At 36.0% G+C, this 20924-nt stretch overlaps 1 protein-coding gene across 3 annotated transcripts in view; it reads left to right on the top strand.

Annotated features, from left to right (window-relative positions):
- The first annotated feature begins 560 nt into the window (after positions 1-560).
- LRRCC1 (leucine rich repeat and coiled-coil centrosomal protein 1) overlaps positions 561-20924 on the top strand; it is a 43853-nt gene continuing 23489 nt past the window's right edge. Inside the window, exons 1-8 of one of the 3 annotated variants that reach the window (XM_032610337.1) lie at positions 562-1180; positions 3482-3687; positions 4002-4067; positions 8382-8549; positions 10525-10700; positions 10801-10863; positions 15256-15452; positions 15779-15926. In XM_032610337.1, the coding sequence (XP_032466228.1) occupies positions 1092-1180; positions 3482-3687; positions 4002-4067; positions 8382-8549; positions 10525-10700; positions 10801-10863; positions 15256-15452; positions 15779-15926 (1113 nt within the window). In that variant the 5' untranslated portion in view covers positions 562-1091. Of the gene's footprint in view, positions 1181-3481; positions 3688-4001; positions 4068-8381; positions 8550-10524; positions 10701-10800; positions 10864-15255; positions 15453-15778; positions 15927-20924 lie in introns of all 3 variants that reach the window. The other 2 variants (XM_032610336.1, XM_032610338.1) reach the window with 2 other exon arrangements.

Below are 20924 nucleotides of genomic sequence, written 5' to 3' on the forward strand. Positions count from 1 at the left end.
AGTTCAGAAAATTCAAGTTCTGGAAGATGCAGGAATGTGTTTGAAACCACATCTACAAGGCTGCTCAGCTCCATTTTGAATGCCTGAATCAGTTAATCCATTTAGATTTTTAAATGCATTCTTTCCTTTAATGGTTAAAGCACATGTACAATGCATGTTTGACGTAAGGTAGGCTGTTCCAGTTAGCATAAAGCCAAACCATCTATAAGCCAGAATGACTTCCCCATGCCTGAGTATGTGAAAATTTCTTCCGTCACTAGTGAGGAACCACGGAAGATTTTAGTTTAGGATAGTGACTGGTCCAGGGTTGAGATAAATATTTTGTCTCCATTTAAAAATATTCCCTTGACCCAGAAAGCAATGTAACCAGGAGGGTTCTTGGACCTTATTTGGGTATTGTTTTCCTACCTGGAATGCCATTCTGTCCAGAACACACTGTGAGCTAGCAAGACTCTGTTCAGTCATCTATGGATGACTTCCTTTTATAAAACATTCCCACTACCCACAGTAATATACAGTTGGCTTAAATGCTTCTGTGCTGTTCCTAGCACTGGCCCTGATGCACAGCAATTCTGTTTCCTCCACTGAACTATGAATGCTTCCAGGAACGAGAATGGGCTTCATCTTATTCCTCACTGCATAGTGAGGTGCCTGGCACAAGTAAGGCATCCAGTAGACGCAATAACCTGGGGGAACAACTTATAGGTCTGTAAGACTACAGGTCTGTAAAAACAAACTGCTGTGAAATCGCCTTCAGAAGTCAGTCGCCTACAATGCAAAAATCATACAGAAGAGCCACAAAGGAAAGACGCATTCCTTCCCCAACCACCACAGGCCAGGCAAAATGTTTCGCTTTACGGCAAGTCTCAGGAGTCGCGCCGTAGATACCGTAAAAGGGAGGGAAGGCCTCGTTGGGGAAGCTCAGGCTTCTGGCTTTGCGACACCGTCGGGGCGGGAAAGTGCCGGCTGTCGGTTGGAGGAAGTCGGCCCGCCCCCTAGGGCCGGACCTCGGCGCACCCGGGAGGCGTGTTCCGGCCTTTCAGACCCAGCGCTGGGCGCCGGTTAAGACCCATCTCCCCGTTGCTGGTGCCATGGAGGCGCCGGTGGAGCCGGAAGTCGAGAATGAGGACGGCGAGAGCCGCTGCGGGGATCTGTGCTTCATGGACAAAGGCCTGCGGAGGTAAAGGGCAGCTTTACCGGAGACCGCACGGCAGGGGCCGAGGGTGGCGGGCGGCCTCGGTGGAGCGGAGGCGCGGGGCAGCTTTACCGAGACCGCACGCGAAGGCGTCTGGCTGTCGCCCGCCGTTCTCCGCCACAACTGCGCTGCTGAAGTGCCAGATCCAAATCCAATGAGCCCCCTTTCCTTTCCTCCAGGGACTAATGAGCACCCTGGAAACTGCCCCACGTCCTGGTTCCCTGCCGGCGTTTGACCATCCTCCCTTCTTCGCTGGCTCTCCTTTCTTTGCTGGCAACTATTTCTTTGCTTGCCCTGTAATTGTTGGTGTTCGCGGGTTCTGTCCTCTCCTTTGCTCTTTCTCTATGACAGAAAGTGGCAAAGTAGTATCTCTGGCAGCCGTAAAGCAAGAGTTTGCTGCGCTTCATTGGTTTTGCCTTGATTGTCTTAGCTCCTGGTCTAATTACTTTGCAGAGCCCTGTGATACATATACTGTTATACTTCTTGAAAATACTAAACATAACATATTTCGTTCACTGCTTTCCTCTTTCATGCAGCCCAAATTTGTTCACGATACTAGGCTCTTGGTTCTGCATTGCTGATTGGTCCCTCTCTGCCTTTTCAGTCTTACCTCTTACCCTTTCTCCGGTTACACCCTGTGATTAGACACACTAAGCTACAAGCGGGCAGTTCCATAGTAGGCTTCTCTGTGCCTTTCCACATAGTTCCTTTGTTGCCTGCCCTCTCTGTGCACCTTGCTGATAATTAAAGCAACTTGTTCTGGATCCTGATCTAAAATTTGCCAGAAAGCCCCAGGAAGGTGTTTTTCAAAAGAATATTTATATTTATATTTAATAATAGCTGCCATTTACCGAATGCCATTTATGTGTGCATGTTACATATATTATCACAAATCCTCACAACAAGTCTGCAAGGTAGTAATTTTACGAGGGACAGATCTGAGATTCAGAGGATCTTTATAACTTTCCCAACATGCAGCTGGTGGATTAAGTTTGAATTCAAAACCATTTCTATCTAATTTCACTGTCTGCTTTTTCGGCTATACTACATTATATGCACAATACTAATTTCCAGAAACCGAAATGCTTCAGAAACTAGATGGCTATCATTAAGAGCATGTGTTAATAGCATAAGGTCTGGCATTAAATAATAGCTCAGTAAATGACAGAAGCAAGATAATTGGAAAATATTTGAAACAGTCACATTTAGAGATTGCCAGTTTGAAATTTAGAAATGTTTTATCTTTTTCTGCCAGGGGTTCTTATGTGCTTCAGTCTGAAGACTAAAGGATAAGTTGAATGACCTTGTGACTTATTCATACTTTTCGTGTTTTAATTTTAAATTTGAGATTCTTAATGCAAATTTGGAAGCAAACTTGAATTCCTTGTTTTCCCTTTACTCCCTGACTGGTAAACTTCTCATTTTCCTGCTACTAGATTTCCTACAGCTTTACTATAGCTGCTATAGAACAGATGCCAATGACATTGTGTGTCCCAGTTCAAGCATCTCTGAATTATGTGCACTGTAGTTTATATTCCTGGAACTCCTATCTTCAGAAGAGGTTCCAGTTAAAAATAGCAGTAATTGACAGAATGAAGAGATGAGTTACATTTAGAGGAGACGCTTTCCAAATTCCAGCAAGGGAGGACAGGGACTGTTTCACTACGAATAGCAATAACTAACGGTTTATTTTGAAATCAACTACATTCTGGGTTAAACAGACATAGCAGACAGTGAAGAGAATAAGATTGTAAACTCCAGTGCCAGATCTGTATTTATACTGGCTCAATTTGGTAATAGCTACAAGAATTTGGACAAGTTATTTAATTTCTGTAAACCATGGCATCCTTAGATACCTACTGCTTGGAGTTGTTGTGAGGATTAAATGGACAGAGGAAACAGGTTTAGAGAGGTTAATTCATTTACTCAAGTAACACAGCAAAAGTGGTAGAGTGCAGATTTGAACTTGGGGTGTTAGGATTCCAGGAACTGACTTTACAAATAACTGCTTTCACTCAGTGCTGATGACTTTGTTTGCATATAAAAGCTAGAAATGCCCGGTGTCCCTTGCCTCTCTTGATAATGGTCCAAAATACTGGTTAGTTGTAAGAAGCACTGTACCTTATGAGACATTTCAAGGCTACTACAAGTAGGAAGGATTTTATTATAGAATGAATAGAGTACATACTTACTATCTACATGCTGTTTGGTTAATTTTAGTTATTTGGTCATGATTTTTAAATCCATTTTTTACTTGTTTTTGATAATATATATTTTCCTTTGTAGCATATCAGAGTTATCTTTAGATTCAGCCCTTCGTGCCATCAATCTTCACTGCAATAACATCTCGAAGATCAAAGCCATTGATCACATTTGGAATTTACAACATCTAGATCTGTCATCTAATCAAATAAGTCAAATTGAAGGGCTAAACACACTGACAAAACTACGTACTTTAAACTTGTCCTGCAATTTGATCACAAGAATAGAAGGTTTGTAAGTGATTTTCATCTAATACTTTGCATAAGGGAGCTGATTTAAGTCCATTTTTCATCTTCTTCCCAAAAGAGTGGGATAAGTATTATCATAAACTTTTCAAAACTGACCCTAAAACTCTACATAAAAAGTTTTCTTCTAGAAAAGTTATCAATTTTAAAAATATATATTTTGTAAAGTACCAACAGAATTGATTTCACTGTTATCAGACTGTAGATTTGCTTCAGAGCAGTCTGAAATAGTATTGTAATACTATATAACTCTAATTAATTGATTATTTGAATCTTATAATGGCTTTATTTTGTTTTAGGACTTAAAGCACTAACTAATCTGACTAGACTGAATTTATCTTATAACCACATAAATGATCTTAGTGGTAAGTTGATATGCTTATGTTTTCTATAATGCTGAGTATTTGCCATGTATAATGAGTTAGACTGAGCTATGCATGTTAAAGAACTGAATAATCCAATTTTTGACCAAAAATCTTATCTAGAGGCTGTTTCTCAGTCATATTTGTTTTTTGTTGGTGCTAAAGCTACAGCTGAATAAAAAACTAGGAATAAAAACCAGAGTAATCAGTAACAGAAAAAGCTTGGTTAGAAAGAACCTACTTTGGGAGAATAATGTTTTAATCTTAGATAATTAATATACTATTATGTAGAGAGAGAGAGTTCCAGCAGAACTTTTTACAATGATGAAAATATCCTGTATCTGTGCTATCTGGTATGGCAATCAGTAGACAGATATGGCCTTTGAGCACTTGAAATGTGGCTAGTACACTGAGGAACTGAATTTGTAATTTTATTTAATTTTAATTAAATTTTTATTTAAATTTAAAAAGCCACATGTGGCTAGTACTACCATATTGGACAGTGTAGGTATATAGCATTCCAAAGGCTATAGCAAATTAACAATCAAGGTTTTTTTTCTTTCAAAGATTTATTATTATTTATTTATTTAATTTATTTTTTTGGCTGTGTCAGGTCTTAGTTGAGGCATGCAGGATCTTTTATTGTGGTGTGTGGGCTTCTCTCTACCTGTGGCATGCAGGTTTTTCTTCTCTAGCTGTGGCACGTGGGCTCCATAGTTGTGGCACGTGGGTTCCAGAGCGCATGGGCTCTGCAGTTTGTGGCATGCGGGCTCTCTAGTTGAGGCGCGCGAGCTCAATAGTTGTGGCACGCAGGCTTAGTTGCCCTGCAGCATGTGAGATCTTAGTTCCCTGACCAGGGATCAAACCCTCATCCCCTGCATTGGACGGTGGACTGTTTACCACTGGACCACCAGGGAAGTCCCAGGATTTTTTTTTTATTTTCTTTTTGACTTTACCATATATAAGAAGGTTAAAACTTGTTAATCTTTTAATTGATTAAAGTGATACACTGATAAAATGAATGGAGTTTTATGATAATTCTTAAAATTATCTGTCAGAACTAGCAGAATTTCTCAAATTATCTTCATAATCCTTATCAGTATTTGAAACAGTCTTATTCATTTGTTTGTTCTTCTCCCCTGCTAGAAAAATACGACCCTATGCCAGGTATTTAGTACACAAAAGAATAAAATACAATGACCTAGTTCCTACCCTTAACCAAAGTAGCAACAGTATTTTAATTTTTAAAAACCTTTTTCCCCAAAAATGTGGAAGTATTAGAATTGAGTATTAACTGTAGCTCTGTCTCTGCTATGTGATGCTGAGCAAAGTATATTGTTCTTTGGATGCAATTTCCTTAACTGAAAAATGTTAATTTTGGATAATATAGTTCATTCATTTACTTCTATAGTGATGAAAAAATAACAACAACAAATAGGTAAAGTTCTTATCACAGGGCTTACATTGTAGTGGGGAAGTAAAACAAATAAATGAGATCATGTCAAACCACCCCAAAAAATAAGCAAAAGATTTGAGCAGACCCTTCCCCAAGAGGATATCCAAGTTGCACACAAGCCCATGATTTAAAAAAATGTTTAGCATCCTTAGTAATTAAGGAAATGCAAATTAAAATCATAATGAGATCCACTTCATACCTACTAGAGTAGATATACTTTTAAAAACATAAAATACAAAACGCCAGTGAGATTGTGGAGCAACTAGAACTTGCATACATCACTGGTAGAATTCAAAATGGTAAAACTACTTTGGAAAACAGTTTGAAGGTTTCTTATAATGTTAAACAAATACTTAGCGTATAATCATGCATTTCTACTTCTAGTTGTTTACTTAAGAAAAATGAAACATGTCTAATCAAAGACCTGTACATGAATGTTAATATGATTATATTACTTTTTAATATAATCATGTTTATATGATTATTCATAATCTCCAAAAACTAGAAACCACCCATTTATCTATCACCTGGTAAATGGATAAACAAATTGTGATACATCCACAGGATGGAACACTACTTGGCAATAAAAAGGAATGAACTATTGATATATGCAGCAACATAGATAAATCTAAAAATAATTATACTAAGTGAAAGGAGCCAGACACAAAAGATTACGCTGTATGATTCCATGTATATGATATTCTGACAAAACCAAAGATACAGGGGCAGAATGAGATCATTAGTTACCAGGGGTTGAAGATGAGGAGAGAAGATTGATTTACATAGGAACACAGTGATTTGGGTGATGAAAATGTTCTGTGTCTCCATTGTAGGGGTTACATAACCGTATATGTTTGTTAAAGCACATCAAACTCTACTGTATATATTTTCTGCAACCCTATAAGTTCTAATAGATAATCCTTAGAATGATAATATTTTATATGTTCAGAAACACTTCAGTAAGTAAATAATGACAGTTCATACGATTAAGAACATACAAAAACACTAAGGCGTGATCAAGCTTGCCATGATAAAGGCAGTAAGAAGGCTACTGTGGCTAGAGCATAGCAAATGAGGGATTAATGTGCTAAGAAAAGAGATAACAAAACAGGCAAAAGTCATACAGCTTCATAAGCAGGATAAAAAGTTTGCATATTATTCTAAGTACAATAGGAAACCATTGGAAGGCTTTAAACAAGTAAATGACTCAATACATCTGTTTAAAGGATCACTTTGGCTGCTGAGTGGGTGAAGAATGGACTTCAGTAGGACGGGGTGAAAGTCAGGTGACAAGAAGCTCTTCCTGTGGTCTGGATGAGAGATGATGGAGACTTGAACTAGGATGGAAACAATGTAGAGGAGTAAATACGTTATGTTTTGCATGTGGAGTTCATAGAACTTGCTGATGGATTGAGATGAGGAGATGAAGGGAAAAGGAATCAAAGATAATTAAGAGTTATCTTTGTAGTAACAGGTGGTTGATGGTACTATTTCCTGACATGGGGAAGATTGGAGGAGGAACAGGTTTAGAGATGAAGGGGTAAGAATGAAGGATCCTATCTTAAATTCGAGAGCCCTATTAGATAAGTGTGTGTGTATGTGTATGACCTGCGGTTTGGGGGTAGGGCATCAGGGTTGGTGTTGTAGATTTGGCACATCAGTGCTGTTTGTTGCTCTGACACTATAGGAGATTCTGGAGAGTGTATGAATAGAGGAGGGGGCGACCAGGAATGCGCCCTGGGGCACTTTAAAATCAAAACATAAAAGGGACATGAGGTTGCAATATAAGAGAAAGAACCAGTAACATGGAACAGGAACTTAGAAATGTGGTAGTAAATTAAGAAGAAATGCTGAGTACTCATAAGAATGCTTGACAGGAAATCTGATCCTGTAGTGAGTGGTCAAAGACTTTTCTGAGGGTGTGACAGATGAACAGAAGTTAGTGACGAGGACTATGAAGAAAATGAGGCAACCCTGTAAAAAAGATGACTAGAAGTTAGCCAGATATGATAAAGATCATTGAGGAGAGAAGAGTATTCCAGTCAGGTTGAAGAAATTGAAGGGGTGGGGGGAAGGTGAGTAAAGTTGAATTTATACATGGAGAGTACTAAACTAGGCAAAATTGAAAAATAAGACCTTCATTGGAACAGTGTAGAGTGCATCTCAGAATGGTCCTTCCAAAAGAAGGAAGGCTAGGGCATTCAGCCATGGATGATTCTCCTTTTGTTGAGGGGTTCCTGGAGGTGTTAACTACTTCACATTTCTGAGCTAAACTCTTGCTCAACAAGCTCCATTTTAAAGAAAATTCTGAGGCATGGCCCCTGTCCACCACAGCTGCAGCTGAAGTCAGGCTGTCCAGGGAGATGTGCCAGGAACCAGTAGCCTCTGCTACAAACCTAGTTTCTAACATTACCATGCTCTAGATAATCTCATGCAAGAAATGTTACCAGGGAGCTAAATCAAATGGGTGCTATTTATATTTATTTTATGCTCAAACCAATGAAACTGGAGTGTTAGCTTATGTCTCCTAATTAAAAATAATGTGTTGATTGAGAGCCTGAAGCCATTGCTTTATTCTTATTCTCATAAAAGTACATGGGCCTGGGGAGGTCCATTTGTTTTGTTTAAACAGAGCCCAGGTACGCCTGGGCTGAGGCTCAAAGAGATGCCAAACCTTTGTTTCTTCAAAACAACAATTGACTTTGCTGATAACCTGTTCATTAGATATAGCTGTTTACAGAAGGATCTTATTAATGCTACTCCTTTGCCTCTTGAAATACAACCTATATAAAAATTATTTTTAGTTAGCTGTTAGAAAAATTACTGTTGTGACATCAAAAACATTTTTTTTCCTGTTGCAGGTTTGATGCCCCTTCATGGAATTAAACATAAACTTAGATATATTGACCTACATAGTAATTGTATAGATAGTATCCATCACCTACTTCAGTGTACGGTAGGATTGCGCTTCTTGACTAATCTTATTTTGGAGAAAAATGGAGAAGATAATCCTGTCTGTCATTTGCCAGGTATGATCGATTAATTTAATACCTTTTGTAACAGTTGATTTTCAGAGCTCCTTTATTTCCTGCAACTTGTATTTATGACCTTGAATTTGTCTTAAGCTTTGCAACTTCTTATTATGTATTTGGAAAAGTATAATTGCAAATAAATTATTTTATTAAGACAAACTAAATTGCTGTTAAAAGAGGAACACAAACTGAAGAGATATGTAATTCTCTTTAGACAGTTTTATATTTGATAAGTGAATGCCTCAAAATTAAATTGTGCTTATGATATATTCTTATAGTATAATACTAAGCAGCCATAAAAAAGAATATAGAATCTCTTTAGCTACTGATAAGCAGTTATCTCCAAGATATACTACTGTTAAGAGAAAGAAAAGCAAGTTGTGAAACATTGTGTATAATACGCTCCCATTTGTGTGCAAAGGATAACGTGTGTGTGTGTGTGTTTGCTGAGTATATATATATAAAATACCTAGAAGGATACACAAAAATCTGATAATAGTGGCTAACTTCAGTATTAGGTAGGTAGGGATCAGGAGATGAGAAAAGGGCATCTGGGAATCAGGAAATGTTAGGAAAACTTTTTACTGAATACCTTTTGAATTTTACACCATGTGAATGTGTTAAATTATTAACAAGTAAATGACTTTTTTAAGAAGAAAGCTTAAACTTAATATGAGCTTAGATTTATTAAGATACAAGATATATAGAAGATGCTGCTGAAATGCCATTTGACCTAATTCAAAATCATTGAGGTTGGCAAAGATAAAACAGACCAGACTGCCATTTCTAGAACTCACTTATCTCAAAGTGCTTAACCCAACAATAAGATACAAACGTAGGATATGAATATACATTCTAAAGATGTGTTTGGGTAGAAGTTGGCTGCAGAGGCTGTGTTGTCATTAATATGCAGCTATGAGAAGGCTTTTCCCAGAATGGAAACCTATTTTGATAATTTTACTTTGCAGAAGAATATATTAGATTTGAGATCAACTATTTTCCTAAGCCCATATAATGATAGAGTCTCCCTAAAAATCAGAGCAGATTTCCATTTTGGGGGGAAACCCTTTTCTTGGGAAAAAAACCTTATTCCTAAGACAACTTTAATTTACTGACCCACAAGTTGGATTTTTTTCCTAATAATCTCATCTCAATAACCTCTAGTTCCTATAGTTTGAACCTTTGTTTTTCATTTTCTTTCCTAGATGAGGTATTTCTCTGAACACAGTTGCCCTCCCCCCAGAATTATTACTGAAATTACTTTTCTTTCTTCAAAATTTCTAACATGAATTTTCCAGACTTCTTTCTTTTGTACTTCCAACCACTTTATTTTACTTGGTTTTAAAATTTATCAAAATTGAAGTGTTTCTATTAGCCTAAACACCAAATTAATGTTAATTTGCCAGACTTCTCATATGTAATTAGGGAAAATAAACATATTCTTAAATACTTGATAGATTGTCTGTTTTAATCCTAGTTATATAGAATTTAAGAGGAGAAAGTAGGAATGTTTAAGTTTGTTAATGCTTATGGCCTCACTAGCAAAATTCTTGCTTCTCTGATTGTTATTCTCATCATCCTGATTTACATCTATACTAATCATATTACAAATAAAAAGAGCTATATTTGGTTTTCTGTCTGGAATAAATTGCTACTGGTTTCATGCATTTATAGCTTTACAGCAATTTTATAAAAGATAGATCCAGAAATGATGATTTTTTAACTTTCTGACTTTCATCAGGAGGGTTGTTTGGGAGGGATTGGGGGGTAGTGTTTTGTTTGTTTTGTATTTAATGATTATGTACTGGAGAAGAACTAAGTAGTTTTTTATTAAACGTTCATTAGTTGCATTCCAGGACTAATTTTATCATTCAGGTGATATATCTGGTAGCTGATAATTTTACTTCATTCTAGAAATAATTAACCTTTCTTTTTATGCTTGAATTTTCATTTTGAATGATTTGTTTCCAAGGGTACAGAGCAGTTATGCTCCAGACTTTGCCACAGCTTAGAATCCTAGATTGTAAGAACATATTTGGTGAACCAGTAAATATGGCAGAAATAAACTCATCACGCCTACAGTGCTTTGAAGGTCTTTTGGATAATTTAGTTTCTTCTGACTCTCCCCTAAATATAAGTGAAGATGAGGTATAGTATGTTTTTTTTTCCTAATATAAAAGATATCTTCAAATTTTAATTAATAAATAAATGTAAATTTAAAGGATTTTGGTTTGTTTCTGTGTCCTAGATCTTTGATGGTATGCCAGTGGTAACACCACCTATCAATGAGGTAGCTCCCTTGGATCACTTTGTAAGTACACCAGCAGATACTGGTTTGACATCCTTTATATCTGTGTGTCCTTCTGAGCCAGAGAAAGTTAATAATGAAAATGATTTTCAGAATGAGATGAAACTTCAGAAATTAGATGACCAAATTTTACAGCTTCTCAATGAAGTAAATATTTTTCCTACTTTTCTAAGCAGTGTGTTTGTTGGAAAAAAAAATAGTAAAAAAATGTGCAATAAAATTGCATAAAGCTGACCCACCAGAAACAGTCTATATTTATTGCATTGGTGTGTATGTTTATTTTTTTTTCTTTAAAATAGGATTCTATTGTAGTAGTAGTGGTAGAAAAAACATACTTTTTTCACTCATTTTCCTTAATGTCCTCCTTCAAATCTTCATTATGTAATTCTTTTGTTGTTCTGCAACAAAGGAATTATTTGTTATTATTTCCACCCACCCACCTTTTATTTCAAGTAAATAGAAATCTTTGGATTCAGTGCTTATTAACATAGAGGATATGTGAGCTACTTTTGGCCTCTACTTTCTCTTCAGTTGTTTCATGGTCAAAGCCACTTCTATAACCTATAGCTAAATGGCAAGTTATTTTATATAATTCCTGCTTCAATTCCTGTTTACAGCAGACCCTTACCAAATAACCTCTGCTTTCTTGAAATACTAATCCTTTTTTACCCCTGCTGCTAGTTCTCTGGTTTTTAGAAATTTTGAACTATGTGGTTGATCCGTAATTCCTAGAATTTACTACTATTTGAGTCTCCAACCTTCTCTCTAGCATTCTTGCTCTGACCTATACTGACAGTTGTTTCCTTGAACACTACACCTCCCAGAATGCAACGGATTTTTCCTTTATCCCCTACCTGGACATGGAGGAGAAAGACTGTGGGATAGGCCTGAAAGGCTATTAGTCAAAAGTCAGTTTGACCTAGAAATTTGTAGTTGAATTTTAATATTTAAATTTTTTCTCAAAATGGGGGTGGGTAGTGGAAAATGCTTATGGAATGATTATGGTTCAATGGGTTATTAATAATCCTGAACTATTGTCTTAGCTATAACATTAGCAATGCTTGATAAACATGAGGTCTACCTTAGGTGGGTGCGTGAATAAGACTAAAAGGATTCTGTGTGCCAAAAATCCCTAGAGATTTCAATTTGGGCCACAGAGGTAGATTGTAGTAGAACTGGGGCAAGAATGCTGGCAGATGCATTCTTTGACATCATTGATAACATATTACTGAGGTACTAGGCTCTTCATCTCTTCAGGTTTCATCTTCCATCTTAGAATGGCTGACTCTTCTTTCTCAATGTCAGAACTTAGATTTAAGCTTAATAACCTAAATTTGAAGTGAACTTTCCAGCTTCTCTTATGCCATCCTCATTTCATTCTCACAATAACTCAATCAAGTAGATAGAGATTAGTATATCGTTGTTCTTGTTATGTAGAAAAGAAACTCAGTTTACTTAAGAGTCCTTTATTTTAGTGAGGCAGAGTTGAACTTCAAACGCAAATGTCCTGATATCCAATCTGGTATTCTTTCCACTATCATGCTTCTTATTCAGTTAGTGATAATTCTTCCTACTTTATAACTAAGAATAGGAGTCTAGCTCTCTGGAGGAAAAAGGATGATTTGTTGCTATGCATATAAAATTGTTTAGGAGAAGGACTTCTTGTTTGCTAACTTACTTGGTATAAAGGGTAAACATACAATTTGAATTTCAGTTGATATATACACTTAAATTATAAGTGAAGTCATAAAGTTACTGAAAATGTGCTATAATATAATGATGGTTATTCTTCTTAATTACTGGACTTATAATTGTTACACTGATTTTGAGAATTCTGTCTGTGAAAGGCTGTTTTGTCTTTAAGTTTTCATTTTTCCCCCACCATTTTATTATGAACATTTTAAAACTTAGAGCAAATTTAAGAGAATTTCTTAGTGAATTAGCAGGATACCCACCAACTAGATTCCACCATCAACATTTTACTCTACTTATTTCATCATAGGTCTATCCATCTACTCATTTATCAAACTATCTTATTTTATGACACATTTTAAAGTGAATCACACGTATCAGTATACTTCCCCCTAAATACTTAAGCCTGCGTATCATATCATTATAGTTCAGTATTTTTTTAGTTTTTTTTACTTTCACTTTTTTTTTTTTTACTTTTGATGTAAAATAGAGATGTGTGTATTCCCTGAATTGACAGTACATAGGCCTATTACCCAAACGTTTATGAAGGTGAGCGTCACTGTCCTAAAATGTTCCCTCGTGCTGCTGCTCACAGGGGTTCCTCTACTGCACTCCCCACCCTCACCATCACTTTTCTCATTTTTTTGACTATAGACTATTTAATACTCCTTCCAGAACCAAATATAAATGGAATCATACAGTATATATACTCTTTTGTGTAAGGCCTCTTTCACTCAGAATAACCTTGAAATCAGTCCATTATTATGTGTATCAGTAGTTTGTTTTTATTGCTGCGTGGTATTCCGTTGTATGAGTATACCACAGTTTATTTTTCCATTATCCCTATTGATATACCACTGGGTTCTTTCCAGGTTTGTGGATAAAACTGCTATGAACATTATAGTACAAGTCTTTTTGTGAACTTAGGTCTTCATTTCTCTTCAGTAAATAGCTAGAACTAGAATTTCTAGACTATAGGGTAGGTGTTTGTTTAGTTATATAAGAAACTGCCAGAGCTTTCCCAAGGTGATTGTTCCATTTTATTCCCACCAACAATGTAAACTGACTGTTCCAGTCGTTCCATATCCTCACCAATGTTTGGTGTTAGCATTGATTTTATTTTAGCCATTCTAGTCGGTGTATACTGGTATTCACTGTGACTTTAATTTGCATTTCACTAATGATCAGTGATGTTAAGCACTTTTTCATGTACTTATTGAATCTTTTGTGCAGTGTTCAAAAATTTTGCCCACATTTTTATTGAGTGATTAGTCTATTACTGAGTTATAGGAATTCATTTTATATCTTGAATACTAATGTTTTGTCAAATATATTTTCTCCCAGTCTGTGGGTTGCATATTCATTTCCTTAAGGGTCTTTTAATAAGCAGCAGTTTTAATTTTACTGATTTTTATTGTCTAGTTCTATCAGTTGCATGTGAGATGTTAGATTCTTCAACTATGATTGTGGATTTGTCTATTTCTTCCTTTAATTCTCTCAACATTTGCTTGTCATATTTTAAAGCTCTCTTACTAAGCACATACACATTTATGACTACTTTTACTTCCTATTTAACTGATTCTTTTATCATTATGCAATGTAAATTTATGTTTTTACTCAATTTCGGAATTTTGGGACATCATTGCTTCAAATATTTCTCTGTCCCATTCTCTTTCCTCTTTTTTCAAATTCCATTTAGACCTTTCGATGTGTCCCACAATCCCCTGATGCTCTGTCGGTTTTATCAACTTTTTTTCTCTGTATTCTTCATATTGAATAAGTCCACTGAACTCTTTTCAGGTTTACATATTCTTTCTTTTATCACCTCATTCTGTATTAGTCGAGCCAGTCAATTTTTACTTTAGACATTGTATTTTTCAGTTGTAAAATTTCCATTTTTTAAAATAATTTTTACTTCTCTGCTGAATTTCCTTTTCATTCATGATAAGCACTTTTTATATCATTGAGCATACTTATGATCACTGTTGTAAAGTTCTTCTCTGCTTATTTGAACATTTAGGTCCTCTCAGGTCTCCACTGATTGTCATTTCTCTTGAGAATAGGTTATATATTCCTGGTTCTTCCTACTGTGAGTAATTTTGGATTTTGTCCTGGACAGTGTGAATGTTACTTTGTGAAGAATCGAGATGCTGCTATAGGCCTCCAAAGAGTGTTAATAGTTTTGTTATAGCAAGCATTTAACTTGCTTTGACTAACTGCTGCTTTTTTTTATCCTTTGCTGGGCTTCTTGCAGTCTGTTCCATACTATCCTCAGATTCTTCAGACCCAAAAGTTTGTGGGTTTCCCACCTGAGTTTTAAGACACCCTACGTAGTGCCAATTGTGCTGTTTTCTTAGGATAAAAGCCATAAAGCAGAAACAATCCATTCTGGTCATATTTCCAGGTATCAACTCTCCTCTAGAATAAAACTACTTTTGTTCACTTTCCAGGATTCCAAGTAGTGTTTGTTTGTTGTTGTTTTGTTTGTATTTTTCCCCAGTTTGTAATTGTTATCTTGAGAGCGTCAACCTCATAGGAGCTTACTTGTCCATACCAGAAGTTGAATCCTTTCTCTTTAATTCCAAACATACCTAGTTTATAAATCTTTAATCTTGTAAAAAGTTGTAACATTTTAGAAAATGTCAAATTATGTTCTTTTATACCGAATTGAACTTTTAAAAAACTTTGTCTTTTTTATTCTAGACTTCTAATTCTTTAATAGATAATGTTCCTGAGAAAGATCTCAGACCAAAAAGAGACACAGATGTGACTTCTGAAAGTGACTATGGAAACAGAAAAGAATGCAATAGAAAAATTCCTCGAAGATCAAAAATCCCATATTATTCCAAAACTATTCAAACTGTTAAGCACCACAGTAAAAACAACAATGCTTTTATAAGGTACTTCTTTTAGTTCTAGGAATTCAGACAAGGCACACAGAAGTTACTATTGCTGGCTTCTTTCTTAAAGCTATCTCATGGTCATATTTTTTTACTATTCTAATGTCAAAAGATTTGACTTTTCAGCCTTGCAGCCTCAAATTTAGTCAGTACTTTCATATAAATTTATATAAAAGGCTCTCTTTATGCTGGATTGTCATTGTACTTTCATATAAATTTATATAAAAGGCTCTCTTTATGCTGGATTCTCATTATCTAAGTTGTGAAAAATACTAATAAGTATTATACGTTTCTTTGAGTTATTTTTTGTGGTTTTTTCTTTGCAGTTGTAATCGTAAAATGAAACCACCTTTCTTTAAAGAATTACACGTAAGATCATCTTTAGTGAACAATAATATATTAGAAGAATCAGAAAAGCAGAAGACTGAAATAATTAAAGTAAACAACGGTAGCTCAGAAAATGCCACTTACCGGGTATGATTTAAGAGATTAAGAAAAATTGGATATGAATAATCTTATTTTTAAATTCGAAGTTAGTCCCAGAAAAACTATGCATGTTTTTATGAGCAAAAAAATATTTTGTGTAATTTTATTGGGGGTTGCGGTTGGGTTATTTTCCCCTTCCTGATTTCCAGATTTTGTGTAATGTTACTATTTTTGTAATTTTTTTTAACATCTTTATTGGGGTATAATTGCTTTACAATGGTGTGTTAATTTCTGCTTTATAACAAAGTGAATAAGTTATACATATACATATGTTCCCATATGTCTTCCCTCTTGTGTCTCCCTCCCTCCCACCCTCCCTATCCCACCCCTCCAGGCTGTCACAAAGCACCGAGCCAATATCCCTGTGCCAGGCGGCTGCTTCCCACTAGCTATCTACCTTACGTTTGGTAGTGTGTATATATCCATGACTTTCTCTCGCCCTGTCACAGCTCACCCTTCCCCCTCCCCATATCCTCAAGTCCGTTTTCCAGTAGGTCTGCGTCTTTATTCCTGTCTTACCCCTAGGTTCTTCATGACATTTTTTTTTCTTGAATTCCATATATATGTGTTAGCATACGGTATTTGTCTTTCTCTTTCTGACTTACTTCACTCTGTATGACAGACTCTAGGTCTATCCACCTCATTACAAATAGCTCAATTTCATTTCTTTTTAAGGCTGAGTAATATTCCATTGTATATATGTGCCACATCTTCTTTATCCATTCATCCGATGATGGGCGCTTAGGTTGTTTCCATGTCCTGGCTATTGTAAATAGAGCTGCAATGAACATTTTGGTACATGACTCTTTTTGAATTTTGGTTTTCTCAGGGTATATGCCCAGTAGTGGGATTGCTGGGTCATATGGTAGTTCTATTTGTAGTTTTTTAAGGAACCTCCATACTGTTTTCCATAGTGGCTGAACCAATTCACATTCCCACCAGCAGTGCAAGAGTGTTCCCTTTTCTCCACACCCTCTCCAGCATTTATTGTTTCTAGATTTTTTTCATGATGGCCATTCTGACTGGTGTGAGATGATATCTCATTGTAGTTTTGATTTGCATTTCTCTAATGATTAATGATGTTGAGCATTCTTTCATGTGTTTGTTGGCATTCTGTATATCTTCTTTGGAGAAATGTCTGTTTAGGTCTTCTGCCCATTTTTGGATTGGGTTGTTTGTTTTTTTGTTATTGAGCTGCATGAGCTGCTTGTAAATTTTGGAGATTAATCCTTTGTCAGTTGCTTCATTTGCAAATATTTTCTCCCATTCTGAGGGTTGTCTTTTGGTCTTGTTTATGGTTTCCTTTGCTGTGCAAAAGCTTTTAAGTTTCATTAGGTCCCATTTGTTTATATTTGTTTTTATTTCCATTTCTCTAGGAGGTGGGTCAGAAAGGATCTTGCTGTTATTTATGTCATAGAATGTTCTGCCTATGTTTTCCTCTAAGAGTTTGATAGTTTCTGGCCTTACATTTAGGTCTTTAATCCATTTTGAGCTTATTTTTGTGTATGGTGTTAGGGAGTGATCTAATCTCATACTTTCACATGTACCTGTCCTGTTTTCCCAGCACCACTTATTGAAGAGGCTGTCCTTTCTCCACTGTACATTCCTGCCACCTTTATCAAAGATAAGGTGTCCACATGTGCGTGGGTTTATCTCTGGGCTTTCTACCCTGTTCCATTGATCTATCTTTCTGTTTTTGTGCCAGTACCATACTGTCTTGATTACTGTTGCTTTGTAGTATAGTCTGAAGTCAGGGAGCCTGATTCCTCCAGCTCCTTTTTTCGTTCTCAAGATTGCTTTGGCTATTCCGGGTCTTTTGTGTTTCCAGACAAATTGTGAAATTTTTTGTTCTAGTTCTGTGAAAAATGCCAGTGGTAGTTTGATAGAGATTGCATTGAATCTATAGATTGCTTTGGGTAGTAGAGTCATTTTCACAATGTTGATTCTTCCAATCCAAGAACATGGTATATCTCTCCATCCATTTGTATCATCTTTAATTTCTTTCATCAGTGTCTTATAATTTTCTGCATACAGGTCTTTTGTCTCCTTAGGTAGGTTTATTCCTAGATATTTTATTCTTTTTGTTGCAATGGTAAATGGGAGTGTTTTCTTGATTTCACTTTCAGATTTTTCATCATTAGTATATAGGAATGCCAGAGATATTTGTGCATTAATTTTGTATCCTGCTACTTTACCAAATTCATTGATTAGCTCCAGTAGTTTTCTGGTAGCATCTTTAGGATTCTCTATGTATAGTATCATGTCATCTGCAAACAGTGACAGCTTTACTTCTTCTTTTCTGATTTGGATTCCATTTATTTCCTTTTCTTCTCTGATTGCTGTGGCTAAAACTTCCAAAACTATGTTGAATAACAGTGGTGAGAGTGGGCAACCTTGTCTTGTTCCTGATCTTAGTGGAAATGCTTTCAGTTTTTCACCATTGAGGATGATGTTGGCTGTGGGCTTGTCATATATGGCCTTTATTATGTTGAGGAAAGTTCCCTCTATGCCTACTTTCTGCAGGGTTTTTATCATAAATGGGTGTTGAATTTTGTCAGAAGCTTTCTCTGCATCTATTGAGGTGATCATATGGTTTTTCTCCTTCAATTTGTTAATATGGTTTATCACATTGATTTGCGTATATTGAAGAATCCTTGCATTCCTGGAATAAACCCCACTTCATCATGGTGTATAATCCTTTTAATGTGCTGTTGAATTCTGTTTGCTAGTATTTTGTTGAGGATTTTTGCATCTATGTTCATCAGTGATATTGGCTTATAGTTTTCTTTCTTCATGACATCCTTGTCTGGTTTTGGTATCAAGGTGATGGTGGCTTCGTAGAAGGAATTTGGGAGTGTTCCTCCCTCTGCTATATTTTGGAAGAGTTTGAGAAGGATAGGTGTTAGCTCTTCTCTAAATGTTTGATAGAATTCGCCTGTGAAGCCATCTGGTCCTGGGCTTTTGTTTGTTGGAAGATTTTTAATCACAGTTTCAATTTCAGTGCTTGTGATTGGTCTGTTCATATTTTCTGTTTCTTCCTGATTCAGTCTTGGCAGGTTGTGCATTTCTAAGAATTTGTCCATTTCTTCCAGATTGTCCATTTTATTGGCATAGAGTTGCTTGTAGTAATCTCTCATGATCTTTTTTATTTCTGCAGTGTCAGTTGTTACTTCTCCTTTTTCATTTCTAATTCTATTGATTTGAGTGTTCTCCCTTTTTTTCTTGATGAGTCTGGCTAGTGGTTTATCTATTTTGTTTATCTTCTCAAAGAACCAGCTTTTAGTTTTATTGATCTTTGCTATTGTTTCCTTCATTTCTTTTTCATTTATTTCTGATCTGATTTTTATGATTTCTTTCCTTCTGGTAGCTTTGGGGTATTTTTGTTCTTCTTTCTCTAATTGCTTGAGGTGCAAGGTTAGGTTGTTTATTTGAGATGTTTCCTGCTTCTTAAGGTGGGCTTGTATTGCTATAAACTTCCCCCTTAGAACTGCTTTTGCTGCATCCCATAGGTTTTGGGTCGTTGTGTCTCCATTGTCATTTGTTTCTAGGTATTTTTTTATTTCCTCTTTGATTTCTTCAGTGATCACTTCATTATTAAGTAGTGTATTGTTTAGCCTCCATGTGTTTGTATTTTTTACAGATCTTTTCCTGTAATTGATATCTAGTCTCATGGCGTGGTCGGCAAAGATACTTGATACAATTTCAATTTTCTTAAATTTACCGAGGCTTGATTTGTGACCCAAGATATGATCTATCCTGGAGAATGTTCCATGAGCACTTGAGAAAAATGTGTATTGTGTTGTTTTTGGATGGAGTGTCCTATAAATATCAATTAAGTCCATCTTGTTTAATGTATCATTTAAAGCTTGTGTTTCCTTATTTATTTTCATTTTGGATGATCTGTCCATTGGTGAAAGTGGGGTGTTAAAGTCCCCTACTATGAATGTGTTACTGTCAATTTCCCCTTTTATGGCTGTTAGTATTTGCCTTATGTATTGAGGTGCTCCTATGTTGGGTGCATAAATATTTACAATTGTTATATCTTCTTCTTGGATCGATTCCTTGACCATTATGTAGTGTCCTTTGTCTCCTAATAGTCCTTATTTTAAAGTCTATTTTTTCTGATATGAGAATTGCTACTCCAGCTTTCTTTTGGTTTCCATTTGCATGGAATATCTTTTTCCTTCCCCTTACTTTCAGTCTGTATGTGTCTCTAGGTCTGAAGTGGGTCTCTTGTAGACAGCATATATAAGGCTTTTGTTTTTGTATCCATTCAGCCAATTTGTGTCTTTTGGTGGGAGCATTTAGTCCATTTACATTTAAGGTAATTATCGATATGTATGTTCCTATTCCCATTTTCTAAATTGTTTTGGGTTCATTATTATAGGTCTTTCTCTTCTCTTGTGTTTCTTGTCTAGAGAAGTTCCTTTAGCATTTGTTGTAAAGCTGGTTTGGTGGTGCTGAACTCTCTCAGCTTTTGCTTGTCTGTAAAGGTTTTAATTTCTCCATCAAATCTGAATGAGATCCTTGCTGGGTAGAGTAGTCTTGGTTGCAGGTTTTTCTCCTTCATCACTTTCAGTATGTCCTGCCACTCCCTTCTGGCTTGTAGGGTTTCTGCTGAGAGATCCGCTGTTAACCTTATGGGGATTCCCTTGTGTGTAATTTGTTGTTTTTCCCTTGCTGTTTTTAATATGCTTTCTTTGTATTTAATTTTTGACAGTTTGATTAATATGTGTCTTGGTGTATTTCTCCTTGGATTTATCCTGTATGGGACTCTCTGTGCTTCCTGGACTTGATTAACTATTTCCTTTCCCATATTAGGGAAGTGTTCAACTATAATCTCTTCTAATATTTTCTCAGTCCCTTTTTCTCTTCTTCTTCTGGAACCCCTGTAATTCGAATGTTGGTGCATTTAATGTTGTCCCAGAGGTCTCTGAGACTGTCCTCAGTTCTTTTCATTCTTTTTTCTTTATTCTGCTCTGCAGT

The sequence above is a fragment of the Phocoena sinus genome, chromosome 17, assembly GCF_008692025.1.
Source record: "Phocoena sinus isolate mPhoSin1 chromosome 17, mPhoSin1.pri, whole genome shotgun sequence".
Lineage (NCBI taxonomy): Eukaryota > Metazoa > Chordata > Mammalia > Artiodactyla > Phocoenidae > Phocoena > Phocoena sinus.